At 36.5% G+C, this 27,531-nt stretch overlaps 1 protein-coding gene and 1 non-coding gene across 2 annotated transcripts in view; one reads left to right on the plus strand and one right to left on the minus strand.

Moving 5' to 3' along the window:
- EXOC6B (exocyst complex component 6B) overlaps positions 1–27,531 on the minus strand; it is a 694,448-nt gene that overhangs the window by 600,356 nt on the left and 66,561 nt on the right. The window contains exon 2 of the mRNA XM_030920515.1: positions 4,038–4,203. Within this exon, the coding sequence (XP_030776375.1) occupies positions 4,038–4,203 (166 nt within the window). The remainder of the gene's footprint in view (positions 1–4,037; positions 4,204–27,531) is intronic.
- On the plus strand, positions 23,362–23,426 carry LOC115894451. Its single transcript, XR_004054569.1, has one exon. It is a non-coding gene; the product is annotated as a small nucleolar RNA SNORD78 (small nucleolar RNA).

The following is a 27,531-nucleotide window of genomic DNA, read 5'->3' on the forward strand; positions in this document are numbered from 1 at the left end:
CTTTAATGTGGTCAGACATGGTGGTTCATGCCTATAATACCAACACTTTGGGAGGCTGAGACGGTCAGATCACTTGAGGACAGGAGTTCAAGACCAACCAGGCCAACATGGTGAAACCTCATCTCTACTAAAAATACAAAAATTGGTCAGGCATACTGGTACATGCCTGTAGTCCTAGCTACTTGGGAGGCTGAGGCATGAGGCACAAGAATTGCTTGAACCCAGGAGGCAGACGTTGCAGTGAGCCAAGATTGTGCCACTGCACTCTAGCCTAGGTGACAGAGTAAGACTCTGTCTCAAATTTTTTTTTTAAAACAGGTTCTTTAATATCATTTCAGATGGTTCACTTTTTTAACAGATGTAGAAATAATTCCATGTTTTGTATCACCGACTTATAAGAAAAGGTTCTCTTGAATAGTGTCTATGAGAAATTCAAGAAGGTTATCATTTTTAAAGTCTTGATTACATTTGCACGGCATATAGTCATTTTAAGCAGAAAACTAAATATTTAAAAAGTTATTTCAGGCTGGGTACAGTGGCTCACACCTGTAATCCCAGCACTTTGAAAGGCTGAGGTGGGGAGAACCCCCAGGATGAGGAGTTCCAGACCAACCTGGTCAACATGGTGAAACCCCGTCTCTACCAAAAATACAAAAATTAGCCAGCGGTGGTGGTATGCCTGTAATTCCAGCTATTTGGGAGGCTGAGGCAGGATAATTGCTTGAACCTGGGAGGCAGAGATTGCAGTGAACCAAGATCAGCCGCTGCACTCTAGCCTAGGCAACAGAGCAAGACTCTGCCTCAACAAAAAAAAGTTATTTTACGGTAGCAAGTTCAAGTTTCTCATTTTAAAATGATAAAACATTTTAGAATGTTTACAACAGTTCTAAACATATAGAAATGTTTAAAACATTAGAAATTGTTCTCAATTTACACTATGCTCTCATGCATGTATACATTTTTTAGAGACAAGATTCAAACTATTCACGAGATTCTGGCCCCATTTTATTCCCCATATGAGTGACTTGAACCACCAACTACTGGGTCACCCAAACCAGAAACCTGAGAGTCATGGACTCTATTCCAGATATATGAGATACTAAATCTCATAAGCATCTCCGCAGTCTGCCCCTTCTTCATCATCTCCTTAGTTTTAGTCTTCCTCATTTTTTAACATGGATTTCAACTTATCATTTTCCCATATGTAATGAAAATTTTGTTTTAATGTGTACACTTTAACACTGAATTTTCTAATGAACATTCAAAACTGTCAGTTGAAACTGCAGGAAACTTAAAATACAAAGAGAAGCATTTCAGGTACTTTTGTCCAGCTGAGGCTAATCAGCCCACAAAATTTAAGTATTACAAATGTATGGACCGATAAATAGAAAGACGCACTATTAAGATTCTTTAATATGTTCAGGCATGGTGGTTCACGCCTGTAATACCAACACTTTGGGAGGCTGAGATGGGCAGATCACTTGAGGACAGGAGTTCAAGACCAGCCTGGCCAACATAGCAAAACCCCATCTCTACTAAAAATACAAAAATTGGCCAGGCATGACGGTACACACCTGTATTCCTAGCTACCTGGGAGGCTGAGGCATAAGGTACAAGAATAAAAACATTAAAAATATTTATTATCAGGGGATTACTGATAACATTTTGGTATATAGTCTTCTAATCTTCTTTAATGCTTATTTATTTACATGTAAAGTATGTGTATTTAGCTTATAAAAATAGAGTCATACTGTTCATACATTTTAATCATCTTTATACAGTAAGCAAACATCTCTAATACTTTCCAATGTGAAATATCCTCTATACTGTAGTTTGTTATTATTTCAAATAGATGTACCATAATTTCTTTTAGTAATCCTCTATTAAATGATGTTAGGAACACTTTTAAGTTTTATCTATTAAAAGAAAACATTATATGAACATCCTTGTACATGCACTTACAGCCTTAGAATAAATCCTAAAACTATGTGGGGTTTTAAGTATTGGCACCTTATTGTTCAAATCTGCATTCCTTTAATTTTTTTCTAAATTGTAGAGCTCCTTTGTATTTCTTCTTATGTAAACTGTATGTTATTGTGTATTTCTCAGTTTTCTATTAGAATGTTCACATTTTTCCTATTAATTTATCAAGAATCTTCATATATAAGGATATCAACAATTTGCCATAATGTGTTTGTAAATATTTTTTATTATCTGCCTTTTAAGTTTTAATTTGTAGGTACAATAGGTTCTTTCCTTTTAATGTTATTACATCTATCAATTTTTTCTTTCTGGTTTAGAAATTTTGTTTACAAATGTCTCAAAATAATATAAATATTCACCTATATTTTCTACTAGTTATTTTATGGTTTTATTTTTTACATTTAACTCTTTAGTTCCTTTAATAACATTTTACATTTAACTCTTTAGGTCCTTTAATTTTAGTATGTTGAATAAGGAAAAGACCTAACTTACTTTAAATGAAAATAGTTAAGCATTAAAGAACATTAACAATAAATCAAAAGACTGTTACCTCTTGAGTAGAGAAAGCAACTGAGAGGGGTACTAATGAGAGATTTAATTGTGATGGCAATATAATATTTCTTAAGATGGCTGGATACTGTTGTACAGGTCCATAAATTCTTTTTTAAAACCTTAGGACCTAATGTGTTTAAACTTAAGAATTTTTGAAATTTTTTAAAGATATTAAGGTAAATATTGATATTACATAATACCCCTACCCAATGGGGACTAGGATAGCACCACATAATCAAACACACTAATATTTCTGCAGCAAAACACAAAAATTCATGCTAAATAAAATAAGAAATTTGATAGTTTCACATGATTTAGGTCATGTTCTACAATCAAGTTTCAAAATTATTATAGCTTTAGAATACAATATAATGTCTGACAGCCCACTTTGCCCCTCAGTAAAACTGTGTCTTTGCTTTCCTTACCAATAATTTTTAAAATGAATTTTATACTCACTGTCAAGTTAACCCCATGCCCAGGAAAATCTTTTTAGGATTCTAATTCAAATTTCAATAGGAAAAAAATAATTAAAAGCATACTTGAAAGAAGAAAATAAAACTGTTATTACTTACAGATCATATGAGGAGTATTTACAAAGAAAACTCAAACTACATATAAATTATTAGAAATAACAGAAGAGCTTACTGAAGTAGTTAGATTTAAGATCAATAAGCAAAGTGAGTTATCTAAGATAAGTGACTTTGCTATGCCAGGGACCAGACAAATATGCCTAGCCTCCTTCCTGGACCTTAAACTGTCACATCAAGAAATAACCTTCATTCTTTGGTAGAAGACCCTCCATAACAACCACTGGTTTTTTTCTTTGGCCTAGGTGGCATGCTACAAAGACTTTTATAGCAATGCCTTGAAATTCTGTCATTCTACAATGATAGCTTTTATCCAGCAAGGATAGAGAAACATGAAGAGTCAAACTGAGTTGCTGTTTAAAAGAACCAGCTACTGATCACTGGTTCTGGTCCACATATAGTTATCCCAATGAAAATATAACCTTAAAAGGGTATTCTTGGCCGGGCGTGATGGCTCACGCCTGTAATCCCAGCACCTCGTGAGGCTGAGGCGGGCGGATCACGAGGTCAGGAGATCAAGACCATCCTGGCTAACATGGTGAAACCCCATCTCTATGAAACATCCAAAAAAAATTAGCCAGGTGTGGTGGCGGGCACCGGTAGTCCCAGCTACTCGGGAGGCTGAGGCAGGAGAATGGTGTGAACCCGGGAGGTGAAGCTTGCAGTGAGCCGAGTTCGCACCACCGCACTCCAGCCTGGATGACAGAGCGAGACTCCGTCTCAAAAAAAAAAAAAGAGGGGGGTATCATTTTTAGCTAAAAAGCCATACTCTCAAGAATGTACGTTTTAGTATAAATTCCTTTCTAATTATACAAAAATCTTCAATGTGTTCTGTGTTATAATCCTTAATCCTTTAATCCTAATGAAAACCCCAAACACAGGACGGAGAAACAGTGTCTGTTAGAGCCGTCTTACTTTGAGTTTCTGAGCTTCTCCTCTCACTTTCAGCAGTTCAGTTATAGAGTCCACAAAGCCCTGGTAATGAAAGTTGCACATTTTCTCAATTTCTCGGTCGTGATTACGGATACGAGTTTCAAGCTTCTCCATGAAACGTCCATGTTCTTCACCATCATAAACAGACCTTTAAAAGAAAAAGGCACGAAGGTTATATCACGGTTACTTCTAAGAAGGAAAAACAGAATTACAAATCCAGAAGCAAATTTGGTTTTTAGATATTTAGGGCACTTAAGCCACAAAATAATCTAATTGTACATTAACATTGCCTCACTGTTAAATGAGTATTTTCAAGGAAAACACAAATTTTGCTTTCTTATTCATTCCAGAATATTTGAATGCCTGACAGTATTCGTCACAAAATTCTCATCATAAAATTAAAGGACTGAACTACAACTCCCTTGTACCTTTCTTTCTCAATTTAAGTAGTCTAGAAAAGCTCATTTTAGTTAAATCCAACTATCCAATTGCTCCATGACTATATTCAAGAAGTTGAACACAGCTAGAGAAAAAACACACAGCTGTGCTGGCTAGACTTAGGGTAGCCATGTAACTGCAAATCTAAATTAGGCAGTCAATATCGCTAGATAATCCTACTACAACTATTCCCCCACCTCACATCACAGAAAAATCACTTTGTATTCTAAAGTATTTATGTGTGGGAACCTTACCTTGTCCTCTCCTCAAATGTTCTTACCTTCACTCTCAGCTGCTGATCTGACTATATACTTTACAGAAAAAAAACAGACACAAAGAACTACCTCCTCTTCCCTCACTAAAATCAATCAGTCTACTTTACATCTGTAGCTCCTACTTTCTACCTTCCAGTAATGATAAAATAAGTGTTTCAAGCTCTTATCTGCAATTCAGTCCCTCCTGTTGTCTCAAGAATTTTATCCCTGCAAGTTTTCCCTTTTATCCCTCCTCGGTAACATATATTTCTCCCTCTTTACTAGATGATTATCATGGCTATATAAACATGACTTTTATTTAAATATAATTGTTTTTATTTTTTTAACAAAAGATGAAGTCTCAATATGTTGGCCAGGTTGATCTTGAACTCCTGGCCTTGGACAGTCCTCACACCTTTGCCTCCCAAAGTGCTGAATTTACAGGCATGAGCCACCACGCACAGCCTATACATGTCTTTTTAAATCCTGCCCTTAACTACACATCCCTCTCCCCTTCCCAGCAAAACGCCCTTCCACTTCCTCACTTCTTTACCTGAATAAAGTATTCATTGTACTCCACCTAATAGCAGCATTTGATATGGTTTTATATTCTCTCCTTCTTTAAACACTTTCTCCTGTAGACTTCAATGATACCACACTAACATGTTTCTTAACCTCTCACTGATGTGCCTTCTCAATCTCCATTCTCAGCTCCTCCTCCTCTATTACATTCCAAAGTATTCCTAAAACCTCTTCTCTTCTCCACCTATGCTCTCTCATTAAGTGAAGCTATCTAATTCCATGGCTTTCAAATATCATCTCTGTAGTGCTGATTTCCTAATCTACACCTATAATTCAGAGCATTTCCCTGAGCACTAGATTCAAATATCCAGCTACTATTTAACTCCAATTGGGTTTTTAAAAGCCATTTCATTATTTAATATAGAAAAAAATCTTTATTACTAACATATCCCCACTCTCATACCAGTTCCTCCTCAAATTTCCCAACAACCTACCCACCCCATCACAGCTAAAGGCACTATACAGTTGCCCAAGCCAAAAATCTAGGAATGACTCCTAATCTATCTCTTTCCGTCATATACTCTATCCAATACATTAATAAGTCCTGACAACTCAACCTCCGAAACATGTCTTAAAATTTACCATATTCCACCATTTCCACTGCAACAGAATCTAAATCTATATTACCACCACAATGGACCAATGCAATAGCCTCCTAACAGTCTCCATTCTGCACTTTGCATGTACTCCATCCCCTGGCCCAAAACAGACACTCCACACAGTAACGAAAATGATCATTTTCAACCAATAATTTAGATGTTATCCCCCTGCTTAAATCTCTCCAACAGCTTACCTTTATAAAAGAATTAAAATCTTGAATCTTTATTGCTGCCTATAAGGCCCTACATAATGTAACCTCACATTACCTCTCTAACCTCATTTCTCTCCTCTCTCTAGTTCTCACCCAAATTCCCTTCCATCCTCTATGTTCCAGCTACCCTGGCTTTTTTTAAAGCCTCTTCCTGCCTCAAGAATTTTGTTTTTCCAGTTCTTATACTAGTAATGCTCATCCCCTATACCTTTGAACAATCTCTTCCTCCTCATCGTCCATGATATGTTGTCTATCTCTGCCTCCCCACAACCCACCTCAACTAGATTATAAGCTCAAGGGCGAGAATTTTGTCTGTCATACTGTACCTCTATAACAGTGCCAGACAGGTAGTAGACAATAAGTAAACATTCATTGACTAAAGAATGACTAACACTATCTCTAAGGACTCTTTGATTTCTGACATTTGTCCAAGAAATACTCATTTGCTCATTGCCAACATTTTCTGGTTCTATAATCCTTCCTGAGTACTGGATCACTATCCTGATCTGGTGGATCAGAAACCACACCCCCCTCAGGAGGTCAGTTCTACCATCCAAAACTCAGCAGTAACCGTAGATGAACCAAATAGTCATGTGCTGCATAATAATGTTTTAGTTAATGATGGACCACATATACAATGGTGGTACCATTGTATTATCTAGTGAAGTCATAGCCTTTGTAACATTGCAGTGCAACACATTACCTTTTCTATATTTAGATATATAAATACTTACCAGTATGTTTTAACTGCCTACAGTATTAAGTGCAGCAATGTACTGTACAGGTATGCAGCCTAGTAGCAATAGGCTATACCATATAAACTAGGTGTGTAGTAGACTATATACCATCTAGGCTTGTGTAAGTACACTCTATGATGTTCACATAACACAATCACCTAATGATACATTTTTCGGAACATATCCTCTCTGCTAAGCAACATATGACTGTACATGTTTGGCTTCCAGTCAAGAGTCTGAACACTTACTTCAGAAAAGGCAAAGCAATCTGGGAGATTGTCAAATAAATTACAAACAATCCCTGCTTTGACAAGTAGGAAAACTGTAGAATAACCACTTCCCTGAAAAAACTGTTTGGAATACATAACAGAATCTACCACTGACATTTCAAGTAATCTCAAATAAGCTTAACTTTTCCCCTTTTGAAAGGAAAGGAAAAGAAAGGTTTCCATGTAAAGATACCATTTACCTTGACACTTGGAGAACACGAAGAATCACCAAAAACTCCTCAATATAAACTGCATAAGCTGATATATTATTCAATATTAGACAATCTCTTGGTTTCAAATTCAGTACACCCTGACTTGATTCAGTATACCTCTAAGTTAGATGGCAAGTATACTTCATTCTACTGGGTAAAACTTCTGTTCATTTCTTCCCTCCAGAGATCTACATTAACATCATAAAAGACATCCTCACAGAAAAGCAAATTCCAAAGTTAAGAAATTCAGAACTTATATTAATAATGCCTCCCTAGGCTCTCTGATCTTCCCATTAAAAAAAAAAAATCAAAAACCTAAGAAAGGAAAGTGGATTTTAGCTGCCTATGTGGCCTTCATCTTAGCACTGTAATTAGCTTGCTCTATATAAGTCTTTGGCCAATCCAGTTAATCCCTGTGACCCTCAAGTTTCTTATTTAGAAAATAGGAAGCAATCAATTACAATTCTCTTAAAAGTACTAGCTTAGCTTTAAGTATCCACAATTCACCTCCATTTTCAAGTTTAGTCAATAACGCTAAGATCATATATTTGTAGAAGTCTAAATAGGCAGTAGTTCAAAACAAGTAAATGGACCGGTGGTAGTGGCCCATGCCTCTAATCCCAGCACTTTGGGAGGCCAAGATAGAGGGATTGCTTGAGGCCAGGAGCTTGAAACCAGCCTGGTCAACATAGTGATATCCCATTTCTTTAAAAAACAAAATAAAACACAAGTTAATAAAGTTTCTACCTGCTTATCACTACTCTCCATCTGTTACTCCTATCTTAGGACCATTATGATTGTAATATTCTATTTAATTATTATGCAGAATAACATGAAAGGTTTGCAGTGGATCCCCAGAGTATTTTGAGAATTAAAAAAAAAAGAAAGAATAAAATGTAAAACACCAATATTTAAAACAGGGGATAATGACTATATTTAAGAGACTTTGTGTTCCACAGGTATGTTTCAGGAAATCCATGATTCCCAGATCCTATGTGGATTTTGTATATATAGGTAGATGTACATATATGCATTTTTAAGAAAAAAAAGGTTCCCCATAGTTTCCATCTGGTTATCAAATACATTAAAAACCACAAATTGAAAGATTTTATTTCAAATTGTCTACCAAAGGAAAAGGCAATTATGAACTGACCACTATCTACCAGTTCACCGTGAATCAGCATTTCAAGTATATTTAACTATAACACCTTGCTAACCAACATATCCTTCAGATATAAAAGGCTAAAAACAAAAATAAACAAGACTTAAACACTGAAAAGGTCAGAAATTTACTACTGAAGCCAATCTAATATCAGTAGTCAACATTGCAGTTGAACAAAATGTGGCTTTTCTCTTTTAACAAATACCTTAAGGTAGAGAAAGACTGCCATCTAGTGATGGCCCTTTTCTAACATTCCTTGAAATGATGTGGCCTTACAAGTAAACATGACTGCTTAAAAATCTAAAAACTGTATTCCATAATACCTATTGGTCAGAGACTTATAGCTGATTACTAAATGATATGTAAGGTACATACCTCTAATGTTTAAATTTCCATTACTATTAGAAAGCAGGATCTTGAGAACAAAGGCATAGGTTTTTGACATGTCCAGGTTATATTGCAGTTAAACAAGACAATCTATGGAATAAACTGCACCACTAGTTTAATTATTTGTGATTATCTCAATATTAGTCTAGTACTTGGTAAAATGCAAACAAGAAGAAATATATGGAAATTAACTAAACTTTTTATAGCCTAAATTTGACTCAACTAAATAAATGCTGCCATGTGGAGTATGGTTTCCAAAAACCACCAAATAAACCACCGGTTTTTGCAAAAAGTAAATTATTTATCCTAGTATAACTATCTGGTGCATAGTTCTAGATTTGATAATAATACTATATCCATATCCCACCTAAATTTCATGTGCATATTAAGAGATCTTAATTCATAAAATGGCACTTGAGTAATTCTATTGAACAATTATTTACCATTCCCCTGTACTGAACCACTGCAGGATTGTATCACTTGCTTAGAGCCTATATTAACTCAAATTTGCTTGTCAAAGAAGGAGGAAAAATAATGTTATGAGCATTATTTCATTTAAATCCAATGCATCTTATAAATTGGACATTATTCCCATTTTATAAATGAGAAACCTGTAACCCAAGAAGATGAAGCAACTTGCCAACTTACATAGCTACAAAGTGTCCTCTCTACTGCATTAGTCTATCTCTTAGAACAAGGAAAGCAAGCAGGTGGCATGGGCCCCCAAAATGTTAGTTGAAAGAGGTCTTAGAGATGGAATACAAAACTCTCATTGTACACTCAAGGAAACTGAAGTCAAGGCAAGTTAAATGCCTTAATCAAAATTACATTGCTTGTTACGACACAATTAGGCCTGACCCCCAAAGAAAACAGAAAAAGCTAATGCAATATGAAGCCCAACACAAAGCTAAGTGGTTTAAAAAGAGAGAGAGAGAGAGAGAGACAAACTTCTACTTCAGGATGAGTAAGTTGCCTATTAGTTGTGCCTATGCAACTATTCTCTTCTTCCTCCTATTGGAGGAGTCCCAATTCATTCTGATATTTCTGTCCTACCACAAAGGATCAATATTAATTATTCTGTAAACCAATCATGGTAATTGCATTCTCTTTGTCAGTGACCAGTTAATATATGGTGGTGTGACACACTCATCTCACCAATGAGAAGGAAAATCTGTCAGTGAGGGTCCAAGAAAAGGTTTTCTTTCTTGAAGCATTCAGGAAAAGAAACTGCTTTTCCAGCCTTAGACATTGTCCTGTGAAAGCATAATGTTTGAGGATGCAGTAACCACTCTGAAAAGGAAGAAGATATTGCCCAAAAAATCTTAGAATGGCAAAGGGGAAAATGGAAAAGCACTTGGCTCTTCAATAGTGATGCAATCCTGAAACAGCCCTATCTCCAAACATCATGTTATATGACTTAATAAATTTCCCATTGTTTAAGCCACTTTCCCTTGATATCCTGCTACTTGCAAAGGAAAGTATCCTAAATGACGCAACATTGTTCAGTCTTCAAAGGTAACAAGCAAATCAAAGAAACAACCAAGAGCAAGTCAGAGTCTACACACTGCAAAGCAATCTTGTTCCCTGGACCTACGCCATTCTTCTCCTTTTGCTTCTAGTTTACTTAGGAGTAACTCCCATTTGCCCCTCAATTTTCAGCTTGCACCTTTTCTGGGAAACCTTCCCTAATCACATAGACTTTATTACGTGTTCCTCCTCGGTGATTATCATCTTTACAGAATTTATTAAACTATATCTGATTGTCCATTCACTTGCCAATCTCCCCATACTAGAATGCTAATCTCCTTGTGGGGAGAGATTATGTCTTACCCATTTTAACTCCACCTCCTGGCACACAGCCTGGCACAGAGGAGGTCCTCCATATATGATGAAGATGGAGAAAGAAAAGGAAAGGTAGGAGACTAACTGATGAGGATTTCTAGTTGTTTCAGAGGTGGATGCAAAAGTGCATCTCATGATACAAAGCTGTTGAGATGTTTTCAGAACCACGGAGAACTTCAAGACACAATGAACTGAACATTTCGGTTTTTGTTTTTGATTAATTCAAGGAAAAATTCCAGAGTTTATTCTGGTCTTTTCTTTTTCATATATATGTTTTTAAACTTCTGTCATGGTTTTATTCCTCAAACATTTTCTTCTCATTAAGCTCCATAAAAGCATCATTAGTATTTTTGTTTATTCCAAATGTTAAAAATAAAGTGGAAAAACAGATTTGTGCATGATATTGAAAGAGAAACTGCAGGAGGTCAAAGGGAGTTTAACGTCCCTTCTCCTTACTTCAGTTTGTCTATCAGTTTAATTCCAACCTTAGTATTGTAATCTGGATATTCTGAGTGCATAAAGATGAAGCAGATCAATCAGATCATTATCAATGGCAGGAGAAGCATATGCTAGTTAATGAATTCTAACTGAACACTATACCCAAATATTTTTGTACTGCCACAGGAGATCAAACACATTCAAATCCTTTTTCCAGCTCTAAAGATACCAAGGTATCCAACTGGCTTCACATGAAGATAGCCCATATAACCAAAAGAATGCTGTGATGCAGATCTCTCTCAAGGCAGGAAGGGAATCCCAATGATAGCTATCTTTAGAGGAATAAAAACAGGGTGGAGCAGTTTCAACTGACACCTAGCCAAAGGGCCTACTAAAACCTGGTTTTGGTTAAATACCGCAGGAAAGTAGAGAAGGGGAAACTGTCACAAAACATCGGTCAAATCAACAACAGACTATTAGGAAATAAACTCATGAAAACAAGGAAACTCCAAATTAAGAACATAGAGACTGCCATAACTGCTACTATGATAATGTCACACTATTAGCACAAGTAATCACCATTAGTAACTGAAGACATAAAGGCAAAACAGGATTGTTAGTGGCTTCACTTTGTCCTTTGTATCTATTTGTGTTAAGTGCAAAAAGATTTTATTTCATTGCATCTTTCAGTGGTGGTCATGAAATCTGGCAGATAAAAGTTAGATCATGAATGTGGCTGCTAATTATAAGATAAGATATAAAAAAGTAACTCTACAGCCTGGTGATAGTCATGAATCTAACCTGGAAAACTGCTGAAAGCAGAGTACTAATACAATTGTTTAGGAGTTATAATACACTTGGTAGGTTAGCTCTGGTTTCACTGCATCTAATTCAGTGTGTTAAGTTTAACACTTAAACATGCAATGTTGGAGCTAAATGAAACGACCAGTTAACTTAGTATCTATCATCAACATAATTAGTCTGAATCTAGGACATGTTGATAAAACGCTTTCAGATTCTTTACAAAAGATATTAATTAGTAGGGTGGTGCAAAAGTAATAGCGGTTTTGCCATTACTTTTAATTTTTGCCATTAAAAAAATGGCAAAACTGCAACTACTTTTGCACCACCCTACATATTTAATTAAATAATTACTCCGAAGAGATGTGTAAATATTAAGAGACTATGTATTAATTATTGAAACATGATTCTACTGAGAGAAACAAGAAAAATGAATAATTGTTGGAACACTTCGGTCTCCCCACTTAAAATTATCATTATGGTTCCAGTGATAGGTATCACTAAGCTATTAACAAAGAAAGACAAACCACTAATGGTTAACACTAGTATGGTAGAAACACTGCAGTGAATAGTCATAATCCACTTAACGCATGTAGATTTAATGTGGACTTAACAAAATAGACCATGCAAGTTTCCTAGAATCTCTGAATCAAACCCTAATAAATGTAAGTAACCTCATGTGTAGATGTATATGTTGTATATATTATGTATATAAATGCATGTATTATATATAGTATATATGCTATATATGTGGGAGACACATATATACATATACATACCTCAAACACACACAGGCATACATACATACATACATACATACATACACACACACACACACACACTTTTTCTAATTCTTCTGAGAAAGAACCAGACCTAACAATACCATATTCAACTCCTGGTCCAATTTCACCCATAAGCGGTTGTCTGCTGATAACCCATGGCCAAAAGTGACCACAATTTAAAACTCTTTAACTCTATAAAAGCAATTAAGTACATGAAAGAGGATGGATGAAAGGCATCAGAATAGTTTCCATCCTAAAACATAATAAAGAACAAAGCAGGCAAAATAGGATGAAGCTCCATGACCAGTATGGAAGATTGGATACACTGTGAAAAACATTTCTACTATCAAATTCCTAATCATCTCTAACCACCTCTAACCTAATCTCTCTAATCACCTCTGACCTAATGCTTCTATTTTATAGCCATATAGAGAAAAAGAGACATGGCCTATTGCCCACACAAGGTGCAGAGTCAAATCAGAGGCCTTCAAATGAATGAAGCCAAGATACCCCAAGATACATCCTTAGTAAAAGATAAAATAGAAAAACATTTCCCCATAAAGGGAGACTACAAGTAAACTTGCCTATCTGGTGTTGGCTCTGGGTGAGGGAAGGAGAAAACTCCCATGACAATTTGAACTCACATCCCAGCCTTCTCACAGAAGGGGGGTCTACACTAATACTATCAGTATTAGTGCCTCTACTCTGTGAGGTATTAGTGCCTCTACTCAGACTCTGTGGTCTGAGAAATCTCAACTGACAACCTATTTTTAAAGTAGTCCCAGCATGGTTGTTAATACCCTCAAATAACTGACTGAAGCAAAGGCAAATCTTCTCCAGAGAAATATACCTTTACCCATACTTCTAGGAATTCTCACAAATAATACTCCTTAGAACTGAAACTTAAGTATCAATAATCATAAAACATACAAGGAAACAAAGTATAAAAACAAGAATCAGAAGAAACACAAATAGCAAAATCAGGCTTGCAATGGCTTAAACATTAATATGTACACATTAAAAATAAATGTGTAAGATGTTTAAAGAAATATAAAAGTGAATTACCAAGAAAAAAAAAAAAACTATCAGAAATGAATATACGAACCCAAAATATCTGAGACAGGTCTCAGTCAACTTACAAAGTTTATTTTGTCAAGGTTAAGAACATGCCTGTGACATAGCCTCGGGAGGTCCTGATGACATGTGCCCAAGGTGGCTGAGGTACAGCTTGCTATTATACATTTTAGAAAGACATAATACATCAATCAACACATATAAGATTTAGATTGGTATGATCTGGAAGGGCAGGACAATTTGAAGCAGGGAAGGGCTTCCAGGTCATAAGTAGATTTAAAATTTTTCTGATTGGCAACTGGCTGAAAGAGTTATTATCAGTAGAAAGGAATGTCTGGGTTACAATAAAGGGTTGTAGAGACCAAGGTTTTATCATGCAGATGAAGCCTCCAAGTAGCAGGCTGCAGGGAGAATAGACTGTAAATATTTCTCATCAGACTTAGATTTTCAGGTTAACTCTGGAATGCCCTTGACCGAGAGGAAGGGTCCATTGAGATGGGTGGGGGCACCTTAAAATTTTATTTTTAGTTTACAAATAGATAAACTGGAAATGAAATATAGAACTTTTAGAATAAAAACTATAATAACTGTTATTTGAAACAAGAAATGGAAAGGAAAATACTTAACTGAGAGGTGTATATATAAAAAGTACAAAATGCAGAAACACGAAAGATGGAAAACACTAAAGAAAATGGAGAATACAATGAGTTTAATGGGAGCTCTAGTAAGAAATAAGAGACAGGTAAATTTTTTTTTAAATAGTTGAGAAGTTCTCAGAATTGATAAAAGATGTAATGAAGTTGTGACCCTCAAAATAAAAAGACTGACCCATAAGCCTTACCAAAAGTAGCCCCATCTCTGCTCAGTGACATCTAGCAAACATTTAGAACTGGCTGTCTATTTATCCCTTCTCTTCATAGCTAAACTTTGGTAGCGTGCAGAACCTTGCTATGACAGAGCTAATTATATAAATATATGGACCCCTAGACCCGTGAAAACTTTTGGTATGTCTTTTATCAGCTCATTCTTCTATTACTACAGCATCATTTCCAAACTGTCACCATTCTCTTTAAGATGCTAATCTCAGTCCTACAACTTTTACAACAAATGGCATTGCCATGTATTACATTTAAAAACTTCAGGCTTACTAGGCACAAAATATTATTAACTTCTTGCATTCGAATACACGTCTGTCTATATCTCTGTCTACCCTGATATTTGTTCCTTCTTATCTCTATGAAATAGATAGGGCATCTCAATGCAAGACTAATCCTGTGTTCTCAAAATCTCGTATCTCTTCCACTCCAGGAAGGTTATTCCATCAATATTTTCTTCGGTGGGGGAAAGCTGATTTCTTTCAAAGCATGCCCCCATCTTAACAAAACAACACAGCCCATTATTTTAAAGAAAAAAAATGCACTAAATGAAAGTCTCTCTTCTGATAAATTTCCTTCTCGCATCCTTTCCCTTCCCTTTCTCTCTCTTTCTCTCCCCCCCCCACCCCCCTCTCTCTTTCCCCTCTCTCTCTCCCCCTCTCTCCCTCCCTCTCCCCTGCCTTTTCTCAGTTAAGATCTTAAAAGAGCACACTACACTTACTGCCTCCATTTCCTCAAATTACACTTGCTCTTCAAACCAGTGTAATCTGTTTCTTACCTATACCACTCACAATGAATCTATTCTTGCTAAAGTCAATTAAAGACTATGAATTGTCAAATCAAACATTCACTTTTAAGTTCATCATTTACTTGACTTCACTTTTGTATGTGCCACCACAAACTATCCCCTCTTTTTAAAATCTCTATTCCTGGGGCTTCTATTACACTCCTTCTTGGTTCTCCCCATTCTCGGTCTCCTTCAATAATTCTTCTTTTTCCCTCTACCCCTGAATATCTCCTTGACCATTTCTTCTCACTCTTCATATATATATATATACACCCTCAGAGATCTCATCAATACCTCAGTTGTTAGTATTAAACAAGTCTGGTTACCAAACCAGTAATACCACCAATAATACCAGGATATATCTCTGTCAAGTCCTATAAACCTGAATACCTAACCACCATTCATCCTCAAAGACATCACAAACCGTGCATGTCAAAAACTACTCAGCTGGGCGTGGTGGCATGTACCTATAGTCCCAGTCACTCGGGAGGCCAAAATGGGAGGATCTCTTGAACCCAGGAGTTCAAACCCAGCCCAGATAATATGGCAAGGGGTATGTCTCTTGAATTTAAAAGAAAAAAATAATTATTTAACTTTCTACCCAAACACACATTTCGCTCCTAGTATTCACCATCTCAATTGAAGATAACACCAGCCACTGAGTTACCTAAACTAGAAATATGTACGTTAACCTTGACACCTTACTTCACCTCACACCTCCTCATAGTCACCAAGACCTATCGTTTCTAATTCCATAATGGCTCTTCTATGCTCTTTCCCCTCCCTATTCCCCCCAGCTACTGCCTTGACTCATGTCCTTATCATCTCTCTTCTGAACATTGTTTTTATCACTTTCCCCTTATATTGGTAACAATCCATCTTCAATACTTCTTTGACAGTAATTTTTTAAAATGAGACCTTGTACTTGGAAATTGAAAGACAGAAATACACACACATACACACAACTTTAGGATCTTGTTTCAGGATCAAGTCCAAAGTCCCTAGCATAGTATGTAAGACCCCCTCCATGTCCAGTATAATCTCTGAATACTCCCCACATTCACTCTACAACTCTACTTGAAGTTCCTTGAGTGTAGCATGTATTCCCTCTGCCTGCAATCTCCTTACCATCACTTCTCTGGCAAATTCCTACTCATCTCTCAAGGTTCAGCTCAAAAGTCAACTCTTTCCTAAAACGTCTCTCCTTAATACAACTACTATAACCTGATACAGAAGCTCCTCATCTTTTTAGTTTTTAGGATTTGTTTTTGTTTTTGTTTTGAGACAGGGTCTCACTCTGTGTCCCAGGCTCAATCGATCCTCCTGCCTCAGCCTCCTGAGTAGCTGGGACTACAGGCAGGCACCAACATGCCTAGCTCATTTTTTTGTAGAGACAAGGTCTCACTATGTTGCCTGGGATGGTCTCAAACTCCTGGGCTCAAGCAATCCTCCCGCCTTTGCCTCCCAAAGTACTGGGATTACAGGTGTGAGCCACCATGCCCAGCTCAGAAGCTGCTCTTCTTACCAACAAGGTAGAACATATGAAACTATTCATAAAACAAAGCAACCATGAAGAGCTTAAGCTTGCATACTCTGGAGGAGTTTACACTAAACAAGACCATGAGTTCATTCTTTAAAGATTCGAATTCAATACTATTTTTCTCCTACTTGCTGATATTAGGCATCTTTTCCCAAATGAGACCAATTTCTTTTTTTTTTTTTTTTTTCGTTTTGGTAGAGATGAGATCTTGCTACATTGCCCAGGGTGCTGTCAAACTCCTAGCCTCAAGCAATCCTACCACCTCCGCCTACCAAAGTGCTGGCATACAGGGTGTGAGCCACCACACCCAGCCAAATTTAATCTACAATAACAGTCTGTTGCAGTATGTATTAGTCTAGTTCTATTTATTTCATTTTTTAATAGTTTTTTTTTTTTTTTTTAGAGACAGTATCTCACTCTGTTGCCAGGCTGGAGCACAGTGGCACAATCATGACTCACTTACAGCCTCAAATTTCTGGGCCTAAGGGATCTTCTAGCCTCCACCTCCTAAGTAGCTGGGACTACAGGCATGCACCACCACACGCAGCTAATTTTTTAAATTTTTTTTAGCAGAGATGGGGTCTCACTACGCTGCCCAGCTGGTCTCAAAATTCTGGGCTCAACCGATCCTCCCACCTCAGCCCCCCAAACTGCTGAGATTATGAGCATGAGCCACTGTGCCTGCCCACAGTCTAGTTTTATAAGGAATATATTTAAAAATCTGTATTTTTAAGGATGAGACAAACTCTATTGAAGCACCTAGCCCTATCCTTGATAAGGAGTGTGTGATAAGGATATAGGATAAGAGTTACTCCTTAACAGTTATGGTATAATCATTCACCAACTGGCTCTCACTTTGACACTGTATAAATTTGAACTGGTCTTGAACCTATGAAGCCATATGTGGTTTGAGGTAAATTTCACCAGGAGTACTGTCATCTTGTTTTGCCTCAAAGTTCTTGAACAAATGCCTAGTATTATCCAGAAGTTACATTAGGATAATGGGCCTAGAAATGAATGGGCACCACTACTAAAGATATTCACTGGTGGAAAGCATAGTTAATGTCCTTTTACTTTGGAATGTTTATTTGTTCATATTTTTGAAAGGGTACTACGGTGAACACTCTATACAGTAATGACTTATTTACATGTCTATCTGCCCTATAAGACCATGAGTTCCTTGAGAGTTTGCACCTGGAACAATGGCTGTATCCCACAGAGAAAGCATTATAAAGTGACGAAGAGCCAAAGCAGTGCCCAAAAATGTTTCAACATTTCAACTTTCCCCAAAGAGAAGCACTAGAGTTCAATAATAAATATTTTTACCAAAAAGTCAATTCAAGTTCTAGCAGTGCAAATAATTTGCACTTCAGCTAAAATGTTAAATAGAAAAAGAAAGAAACAGAGGAAGAAAAGGAGAAATTTAGAAGGCTAAAGGAAATCTATTATAGAAGGAGAGTAGTGTCTGGCAATAATTTGTTATTTCCCTAGCTCTCCTCTAACCTTCTCTGGAAGCTAGGAGAAGGAATATGATTAAACTGCAACAAGACCTGGTTCTGAAGAGAACTGATGTTTCTGGTCCTTGTTGCCAACAGAAGGGGGAGGGTGACAGCAGTCCCTACGGGCTTTTAGAAAAAATTGCTTCCAGGTGGAAATTTTTTATGGTACTGAGCAGCCTGGAGTTTTTGCTTTACTTCTTAACTACTGATGATTAAACCATGGACAATCAGGCTGCAACAATGGAAACAGTTAGACAGACAGCTCTGAAACATCATGGTTACATGCTCCAAATTACAAAGTTAACTCTCAAAGGGGAGAAACATTTTATTGGCAAAATCTTTTTCTAAGGGGGACGTTTTTAACTGGGGGCGGGGGGGGGGGGTGTCGGGTGGAGTCTGTTAAAGATTTATATTTGGTAGAATATAAAAGTAGCCAAGCACTCTGTATCATAATGATAAACATCAGTCCCATGCCAAACCTAGACACTGTAATGTAGAGTCATAGGGAGCTGAACAAAGGACAATGCTAAATGTCCCGGTATTTCACAATTTTTCATTACTTTGTTTTGGCCTGGATTAAGCATTCTATTAAATGATTATCATAGATGTCTGTAGGGAAATCCAGCCACACAACATGTGGGACAGCTAAGTCGATTTATACCTAATCATGGTTCTGAAAAAAGTTGTGACATATATTTCTGAATTTAGAGCAATGGCTCAAGAACATTAGCAAAAAAAAGTTACTTACAATAACAACTCATGAAAAGCACACAAAAACAAAGACCAATTATTTGACCACCCAGTAATTTAATCTCGGCTATTTTATTACCGCAATATCATAAAGACCATTAAAGGTTAAATTCAGCCCAAAATTATAAAATAGTAGTAAAAGTAAGCATTTTTAAAATATGTGCCAAATCCTGTTAAACATTTTATATTCATTAACTCACTTATTCCCCAAAAATAATCCTAGCAGAAGTTATTATCATCATTTTGCACATGAAGCAACCTTTCTCACATTGCCAGTACATAGAAGCACTTATCTTTCCCAGGTTGCCATAGTTATACAAAGGATAATAAAATGAAGGAAACAGAATGAGGGAGAGGAAAAGGAAGATGAGTAAATGGAAGAGGAAGAGGAGAGCAAGAAGGAAGGTGACGTGAAAAACACAGATGTAAAACTATATACACATTCAATATAAAGTTAAATGTCCAAATATTTTAATTCAATTCTATAGAAAACAATCAAGGACAGAAAGAAAACCAGCAAACTAATACAATGTTTAGATGATGCAATTCTGAATTTTTTCTATTTCTGTATTACTTTATCTATTACTTAAATAAACATGTATTGCTTTTCCAACTGAAAAAATAAAATGCATTTAAGACTCTAGAATAGTACCTGGTTCATAGTAGATGCTCAATAAAATATTATTTAAAATGAAAACCAAACAACAACAAAAGTTCAGTGTAACTAGAAGTCTAATTTTCAATAATTATCTAAAATGAAAAAAATGCTTAAAACAATAATGTAGTGGTTAACTATAACAAAACGGAGTCACTTATGTCAAAATTTAACCAATTGAAGTAAGGGAAGGCCATAAAGAAACTCTCTTCCTTGCATTCCTGAAATACCTGGACATCTTGTTAGTACTTGTAAACAGAGCAAACAGAGATTATCACAGGAATTTCCTCTGGCCTACAGTATTTCAGATAAGATATTCAAACCTGGACAGTTGCCCAGCAACAGCTATCTCCCCAAATGAATTAGTGCCAACTCCTACAATGTGTCCCTGAGATCAATGAGCTTTGTTTCAAAGCAGTTTGTGTAAATTTCTATTTGTCTTTAAAAATTCCCAGTTTGTCCTAGTTTTCCTTATGTGGGCCTATGATTTTCATAGCATGTACACCCTAGGTTGCAAACCTTTGCTATTACCAAATAAACTCTTTTGTTCTAAACAGCCTATCTCTCTGAGTTCCTTTTTTAGGTTGACAAATGAAATGAAAACTCCTCAGGATCAATCCCTCACAAACCCAAGAAGCAATGACCACTGGTGAGAATTTTTAAAATTTAGTATCTTTTCCATATTCTAACTTCCTCTTGTAATTAATCATGATATCAAAATGGTTTTAAAACATATATATGGGCCAGGCACAGCAGCTCATGCTTGTAATCCCAGCACTTTGGGAGGCCGAGGCAGGAAGATTGCTTGAGCCAAGGAGTTTGTGACCAGCCCAGGCAACATGGCAAGATCCCAATCTCTACAAAAATTGTAAGAATGAGCTGAGCATCATGGTGTGTGCCTGTAGTACAGCTGTTCAGGAGGCTGAGGAGGGAGGATCACTTGAACCTTGCAGGTCAAGGCTGCTGTGAGCCATGTTTGCACCACTGCACTCCAGCTTGGGTGACAGAGTAAGTGAGACTCTGTCTCAAAAAAAAAAAAAAAAAAAAGTGTACATACATTTGATATCCTGAAATTCTTAATTTAAGAATTGATGCAGCAGATTTCTAGATCCCTTCTACTGCAACTACAGAACCCATCAGTTAATGTTATTTTATTATCCCTCAAATGGGAAGGGGAAAGAAGAGAGTAGCTTCAATGGTTATTATGATGGAACATCTGATCTATTAGTAAATAACTTGATTTGTCAACCGAAAAAGTAAGCCACTTTCTTTTGCTTCCTAGTCCACTAACAAGATATGCAAAAAAAAAAAACAAACAAACAAAACTCCCTACAAACATCATAAAGCTATTTACAAAAAAAAATTTTAGACAAAAATAAACTTGGTCCCCCTCTTCTCACATCATAGGTGCCATGTTTCCATTAGGAAACAATTTCGTGTGTTTTTTCTAGAAGCATTTGTTTGAGGACAGTATAGACTAGCCCATTTTAATAAACTCTCTTTAACACTGAAGTGTATGGGGAAAAAAGGAACCTCAGAGATGATCCAGTCCAATTTCACAGACATAACAGATTTTCCAGCTATGTCCATAAATGCTAGTCCAGGTTCTGCTGGAACATCTCTAGTAAAAAGAAGTTCACTGCAAGGCAACCAATCCCGTTTCAACAGCTGTTGCAAAGTTCTTATACAAAACTAAAACTTACCTTTCTATAATTTTCACCATTTAAATTATTTTTGCCCTAAAAAGACCAGAGAGAACAAGTCTTTGATCCCTTTTTTTCCTTCTCCAGACTAAACAATCTCAAATTATTCAACTATTCTACATATAAACAGCCTTTCAATTCTAGTTTTACCCTCTGGACATGTTCCAGCAGTCACTTTTCTTTAAGTGTAACAACAAAGGCAGTATAGCACAGTGGGCAAGAACACAGGCTTCACAGACAGACTTTCAGGATTTGAGCCTTAGTTCTGCCACTTAATAGTTGTGTGATCTTGGGCAAGTTTATTAAACCTCTGTATACTTCAGTTTCCACATCAGCAAAATGCAGACAATGGTAGGAACCATTTCATACAGTTGCTGTGTGAAGATTAAATGAGATAATGTTAGAATTCTAAACAGTGCCTGGCATACAGAAAACATTCTATAAATATTAACAATTTTTAAATCAAGCATGGTCAAAGTAGAAAAATAAGGCCCATCTCCTTTAACCTTGTTACTTAGCTCCCATTAACAGCCTAATACTAATGCGTATGCAGTTTTGACAGTCATATGGTGCTGTATATTGAACTCAGAGTAATAAAATTTTTCCATGTGCTTTTCTATATTGCTATATGCAGGTAGTTGATACTCTGAATCTACAATTTACTACTATTAACTATGATCCATGTTTCCAGTCTTGTGGGACCTTTTGGGACAATGACTTTGCCATTTCAACTTTTCATTTCAATATTTCTCTTTGTTAAGTAGGTACAGAAAGATTTTCACAAAAGAAAAAATCCACTGTGGGTAAGGGCAGAAACCCAAAAAACTCTAGAATCTAAGAAAGAAGAACCGAAGAACCCTGGCATGCACCAACATTTAAACGGAGATTTGCTGGTTTCCAATTTTAACAGCGAAGACTGTTAATCACATAACGTCAAGTAGAGACTTGAAAAAGTTAATATTGATTCTTTAGAAAAAGTCCAGGAAATAGAAAAAGCCACCAACCTCACTTCCTTAAGCCAATATTCGGCCCCCTAACTGTGTCCAACTTGGAGAGAATTTGCCACAAGCCAAAGCTTTTCATGTCCCTACCTTTTGAAGGCACAATGGAAACAATTCCCAGAACAAGGGAGTTACGTCAGTGAACTCTCTGCTCTTTCAAGTTGGAAGGACAGTTGATTCACACCATGTGTCAGAGAGAAACACCAGTGAAAACCAACTGAGATAAATTTTAGGTCTCCAGAGCTGTTTAATATTAAACTGTATTAAATCATTGTTATAGCAAATTATAAACAAAATATTTTATTTACCCTTCCTCTCAAATGCTTCTTCTCTTGAAAAGAAATTTTAAGATAATTCATAGTTCCAAGGTCATAGATGCTCCACCAAAAAAATCATTTCTAAATGTTAGCATCCAGAACCAATGATCTGGATCATACTCCCATCAGACTGCCCTGGCATATCATAGAGTAAGCTTTGATACATAACCTTCTAGGTTTCAAGACAGTGTTAGTTTAGTGACAGTCATAGACTTAGAGTAAGACCTCACTTTTTCAACTGTCTCTACATGAAGTCATCTTAGTGTTCACTCTATTCAATAATTTTACTTTCTACTTAGATCAAGAAATCAACTATATGTTAAACTACATAAATAATACTAAGTTGATTTTATTTTTAATACTATGAATGGTAAGACTAAAACCTGAAACACATAATAATGTTCATCAAATGTCTGACCTGAAATGAGCATGTAGACAAAGTTAACATTGAAAAAGAAAAAAAAAAAAAAAGACCTGAAACAACCTTGATCTACATGAATTTATTTGAAAAAATGGTCCTAGAGCAATCAAAATAAAATTTAACACAAGTGATAACAAAATTAAAATCATTAAAGTTGAGGAAAAACTAAACCAACAATACAAATATTTTAAGATAAAGCTTAACATGTTAAGAGACATCTTTCTGAAAACAGAGACCACTAAAACTGCATTAGTTCAATACAAGGAATTAAGAAATTACAGTGGGTAATGGTGGAAAGCAAATTTCACTTCTCTCAAAAATGACATATGATGCCAGGCAGAGGGGCTCACGCCTGTAATCCCAACCCTTTCGGAGGCTGAGACGAGTGAATCCCCTGAGGTCAGGAGTTCAGGAACAGCCTGGCCAACACGGCGAAATCCCGTCTCTACTAAAAATACAAAAATTAGCTGGGCATGGTGGTGTGCACCTATTATCCCAGCTACTCAAGAGGCTGAGGCAGGAGAATCACTTGAACCCAGGAGGAGGAGGTTGCAGTAAGCCAAGATTGTGCCACTGCACTGCAACCTGGGTGAAGAGCAAGACTCTGTCTCAAAAAAAAAAAAAAAAAAAAAAGACTTATGATTAAAATTTATTAGATATCTACCTGAGGCCTCCTATACATTTTCATTACTCTTCCATTATCAATAGATCAATCTTGTTTGGGCTATGTAACTTCTTTAGAGAATCTGATATTCTACACAGGTGAACTCTAAACTCAACAAAGTGATGATCTACTATGACCCCAATCATCATTGAAGAAACAAAGTTGCTTACCAATAAATTACTTCTCCGAAGTGTTATATTTAGGGCACTCTCCCAAAGTTATGAAATATCACCACCACATTCTAGCTCTCCAATCTATAGTGTAACTTGATTATTTATTTAAAGAGGGAAAGTAGCAGCATCTTTTTTTTCTAATGCTCAAAATGAACCAAACTAAAGTAGACTTTTAAAGGGCAAGAGAGATTTGACTATTAAATAATAAAATAAATGGCCTCAGCAAATTAAATGGACACTGTTTTCTCAGAAATTTAACAACATTGGCTATGTTATATGGTTTGGGCATTTTCCTGCCATAGGCTCATTTAGTATCTATTTACTGAGAACTTACTAAAAACAAAAAGAAAAGAGTATCTTCCTTTGAGGGTGCCCATACTACAATTGTAAGCAAATAAGAAACCACAATGAAAAGTAATTATAAAACTGTTCAGTGGCTAAGGATGGTAGCACATGCCTGTAATCCCAGCTACTCAGAAGGCTGAGGTCAGAGGTTCTCTTGAGCCCAGGAGTTCAAGATCACCCTGCGCAACATACTGCTCATCTCAAATTTGAAAAAAAGAGAAAAGGCCAGGCATGGTGGCTCATGCCTGTAATCCCAGCACTTTGGGAGGCTGAGGCAGGCAGATCACAAGGTCAAGAGATCAACACCATCCTAGCCAACACGGTAAAACCCTATCTTTACAAAAAATACAAAAATTAGCTGGGCGTGGTGGCATGTGCCTGTAGTCCCAGCCACTTGGGAGGCTGAGGCAGCAGAATTGCTTGAACTGGGGAGGCAGAGGTGCAGTGAGCCGAGATGGTGCCACTGCACTCCAGCCTAGAAACAGAGTGAGACTCTGTCTCAAAAAAAAGAAAGAAAAGAAGAAAAAACCTGTGTATAAAGTAATACAACATTTAAATCTGTTACACTTAGGTGATATAGCAATGAAAAATAAAGGAATGTTCAGTACAGAAATGGATTAGTCAGAAAAGGCTTCTTGGAATTGCTAACAAACACTAATAGAGAAAAATAAACCTTAACAGCAAAAGCAGAGGGAAGAAAATAACACAAAAAACACAAAGAAAGAATGATTGCAGACTTCTCATCCAAATTATATTAACAAAGAAGACAATGGAAAAATATCTGTAAAGTGCTAAAGGAAAAAAAAAATTGTAAATCAAGAATTTTATACCCAGCAAACATATCTATCAACAAAGCAAAATCTTAGAAAATTTGTTGTCAGCAGACCTGTACTATAAAAACTGTTAAAGTAAGTTCCTCAGGCAAATATAATATAAAATCTGTTCCAAATCTGGATCTTCACAAAAGCATAAGGGGCAAATAAACTGGTAAATATATAGGAACATATAAAATATTTTTATTATTTTAAAATTTCTTTTAAAAAATAAAAAAGATTGCTTATTGTTCAAAGCAAAAATAATGATAATGAACTATGGAATTCAAAACATGTGTATAAGTAAAATGTAATTAACGATAATTCAAAGATCAATGGGTGAAATGAAAATATACTGTTTTAAGGATTGTATGTTATACATAAAGACGTATAATAGCATTTGAAAACACATTGCGATAACTTAAAGATGCATACTGTAAACCCTAAAGTAACCACTAAAAACAAACAAAACAAAAAACATTAAGAAGGTATACCTAACAATGGAATCTTTAAAAATATTTAGTTGTTCTAATTCAGTTAAGGAGAATATGAAATGAGAAATAAAGGGAAAAAAAAAAGATGAGACAAACAAAAAACAAACAGCAAGGTAACCGAGTTAAACCTAGTCATATAGGTAATTGTCTTAACATAAATTATTTCCTCTTTTCCTGTTTTCTTTATAATTAATTGAGTATACTTCCATTTCCCCCTTCCTGTATTTAGAGCAATTGTTGTCATTCCTTTGTATAGTAGCTTGGTGTTGTTTTGTTGTTTATGTTTATCCTGCTCAAGGAGTTGTTTGAGCTTCTTGAATTTCCATTCCTGTTTTCCAGAGACAGTCAATTGGAACGTGTTCTTTTTTTTTTTTTTTTTTTTTTTTTGACAGGGTCTTACTCTGGCACCCAGGCTAGAGTGCAGTGGTACAATCTTGGCTCACTGCACACCTCCCAGACTCAAGTGATCCTCCTATCTCAGCCTCCCAAGTAGCTGGGACTACAGGCGCATGCCACCATGCCCAGGTAATTTTTGTATTTTTTGGTGGAGATACGGTTTCACCATGTTGGCCAGGTTGGTCTCAAACTCCTACCTCAAACAATCTGCCCTGCCTCAGCCTCCCAAAGTGCTGGGATTACAGCCATAAGCCACCACACCTGGCCCAATTTGAACTTTTATAAATGTTTCTATTTTTAATTTTTGAGAAGTAAGCCCATATCTTCAAATAATATAATATTGACTGGGCACAGTGGCTCACACCTGTAAACCCAGCAGCTTGAGAAGCCAAGGCAGGCAGATTGCTTGAGCCCAGGACTTTGAGACCAAACTGGGCAACATGGTGAAACCTTTTCTCTACAAAAAATACAAAAATTAGCCAGGTGTGGTGGCATGCCTATAGTCCCAGCTACTTGGGAGGCTGAGGTAGGAGGATCGCTTGAGCCCAGGAGGTCAAGGCTCCAGCAAGCTGTGACTGTACCACTGCACTCCAGCATGGGCAACAGAGTGAGCCCTTGTCTTAAAATGATAATACTGCCATTTTCCCTTTATCCATTTAGATATTGTCTATTTCCTATTATAATTGATCAAAAATTACCTCATCATACCATATCATTCCTTTTCCTCTCCTCTTAATACTTATATACCCCTTTTCGTTTTTCTAAAGATTGCTTTTGTAATATAAATAATATAGTTATGCTTTTGGTTCTTGTATTACTAATAACAGATTATCTTGATTCCCAACTATGCAAAATGAAGCATTACCTCCCCGTTATTTTCTCTTTTTTTTTTTTTTTTTTTTTTTTTTTGAGACAGAGTCTCACTCTGTTGCCCAGGCTGGAGTGCAGTGGCGTGATCATAGCTAACTGTAGCCCTGACCTCCCAGGCTCAAGCAATCCTCCCACCTCAGCCTGCAGAGCAGCTGAGACTATAGGCATGTGCCACCACACCCAGCTAATTTTTTCATTTTTTGTAGAGATGGGGTCTCACTATGTTACACAGGTTGGTCTCAAACTCCTGGGCTCAACCAATCCTCCTCGGCCTCCCAAAGTGCTGGGATGACATGCGTGAGCCACAGTGCCTGGCCCCCTTACTTTCTATTTACATCTTTTCCTTACTTTCCCCAACTGTGGAAATGAATTTTACACTGATAAA

This window comes from Rhinopithecus roxellana, chromosome 17 (genome assembly GCF_007565055.1).
Source record: "Rhinopithecus roxellana isolate Shanxi Qingling chromosome 17, ASM756505v1, whole genome shotgun sequence".
In the NCBI taxonomy this organism is placed as follows: Eukaryota; Metazoa; Chordata; class Mammalia; order Primates; family Cercopithecidae; genus Rhinopithecus; species Rhinopithecus roxellana.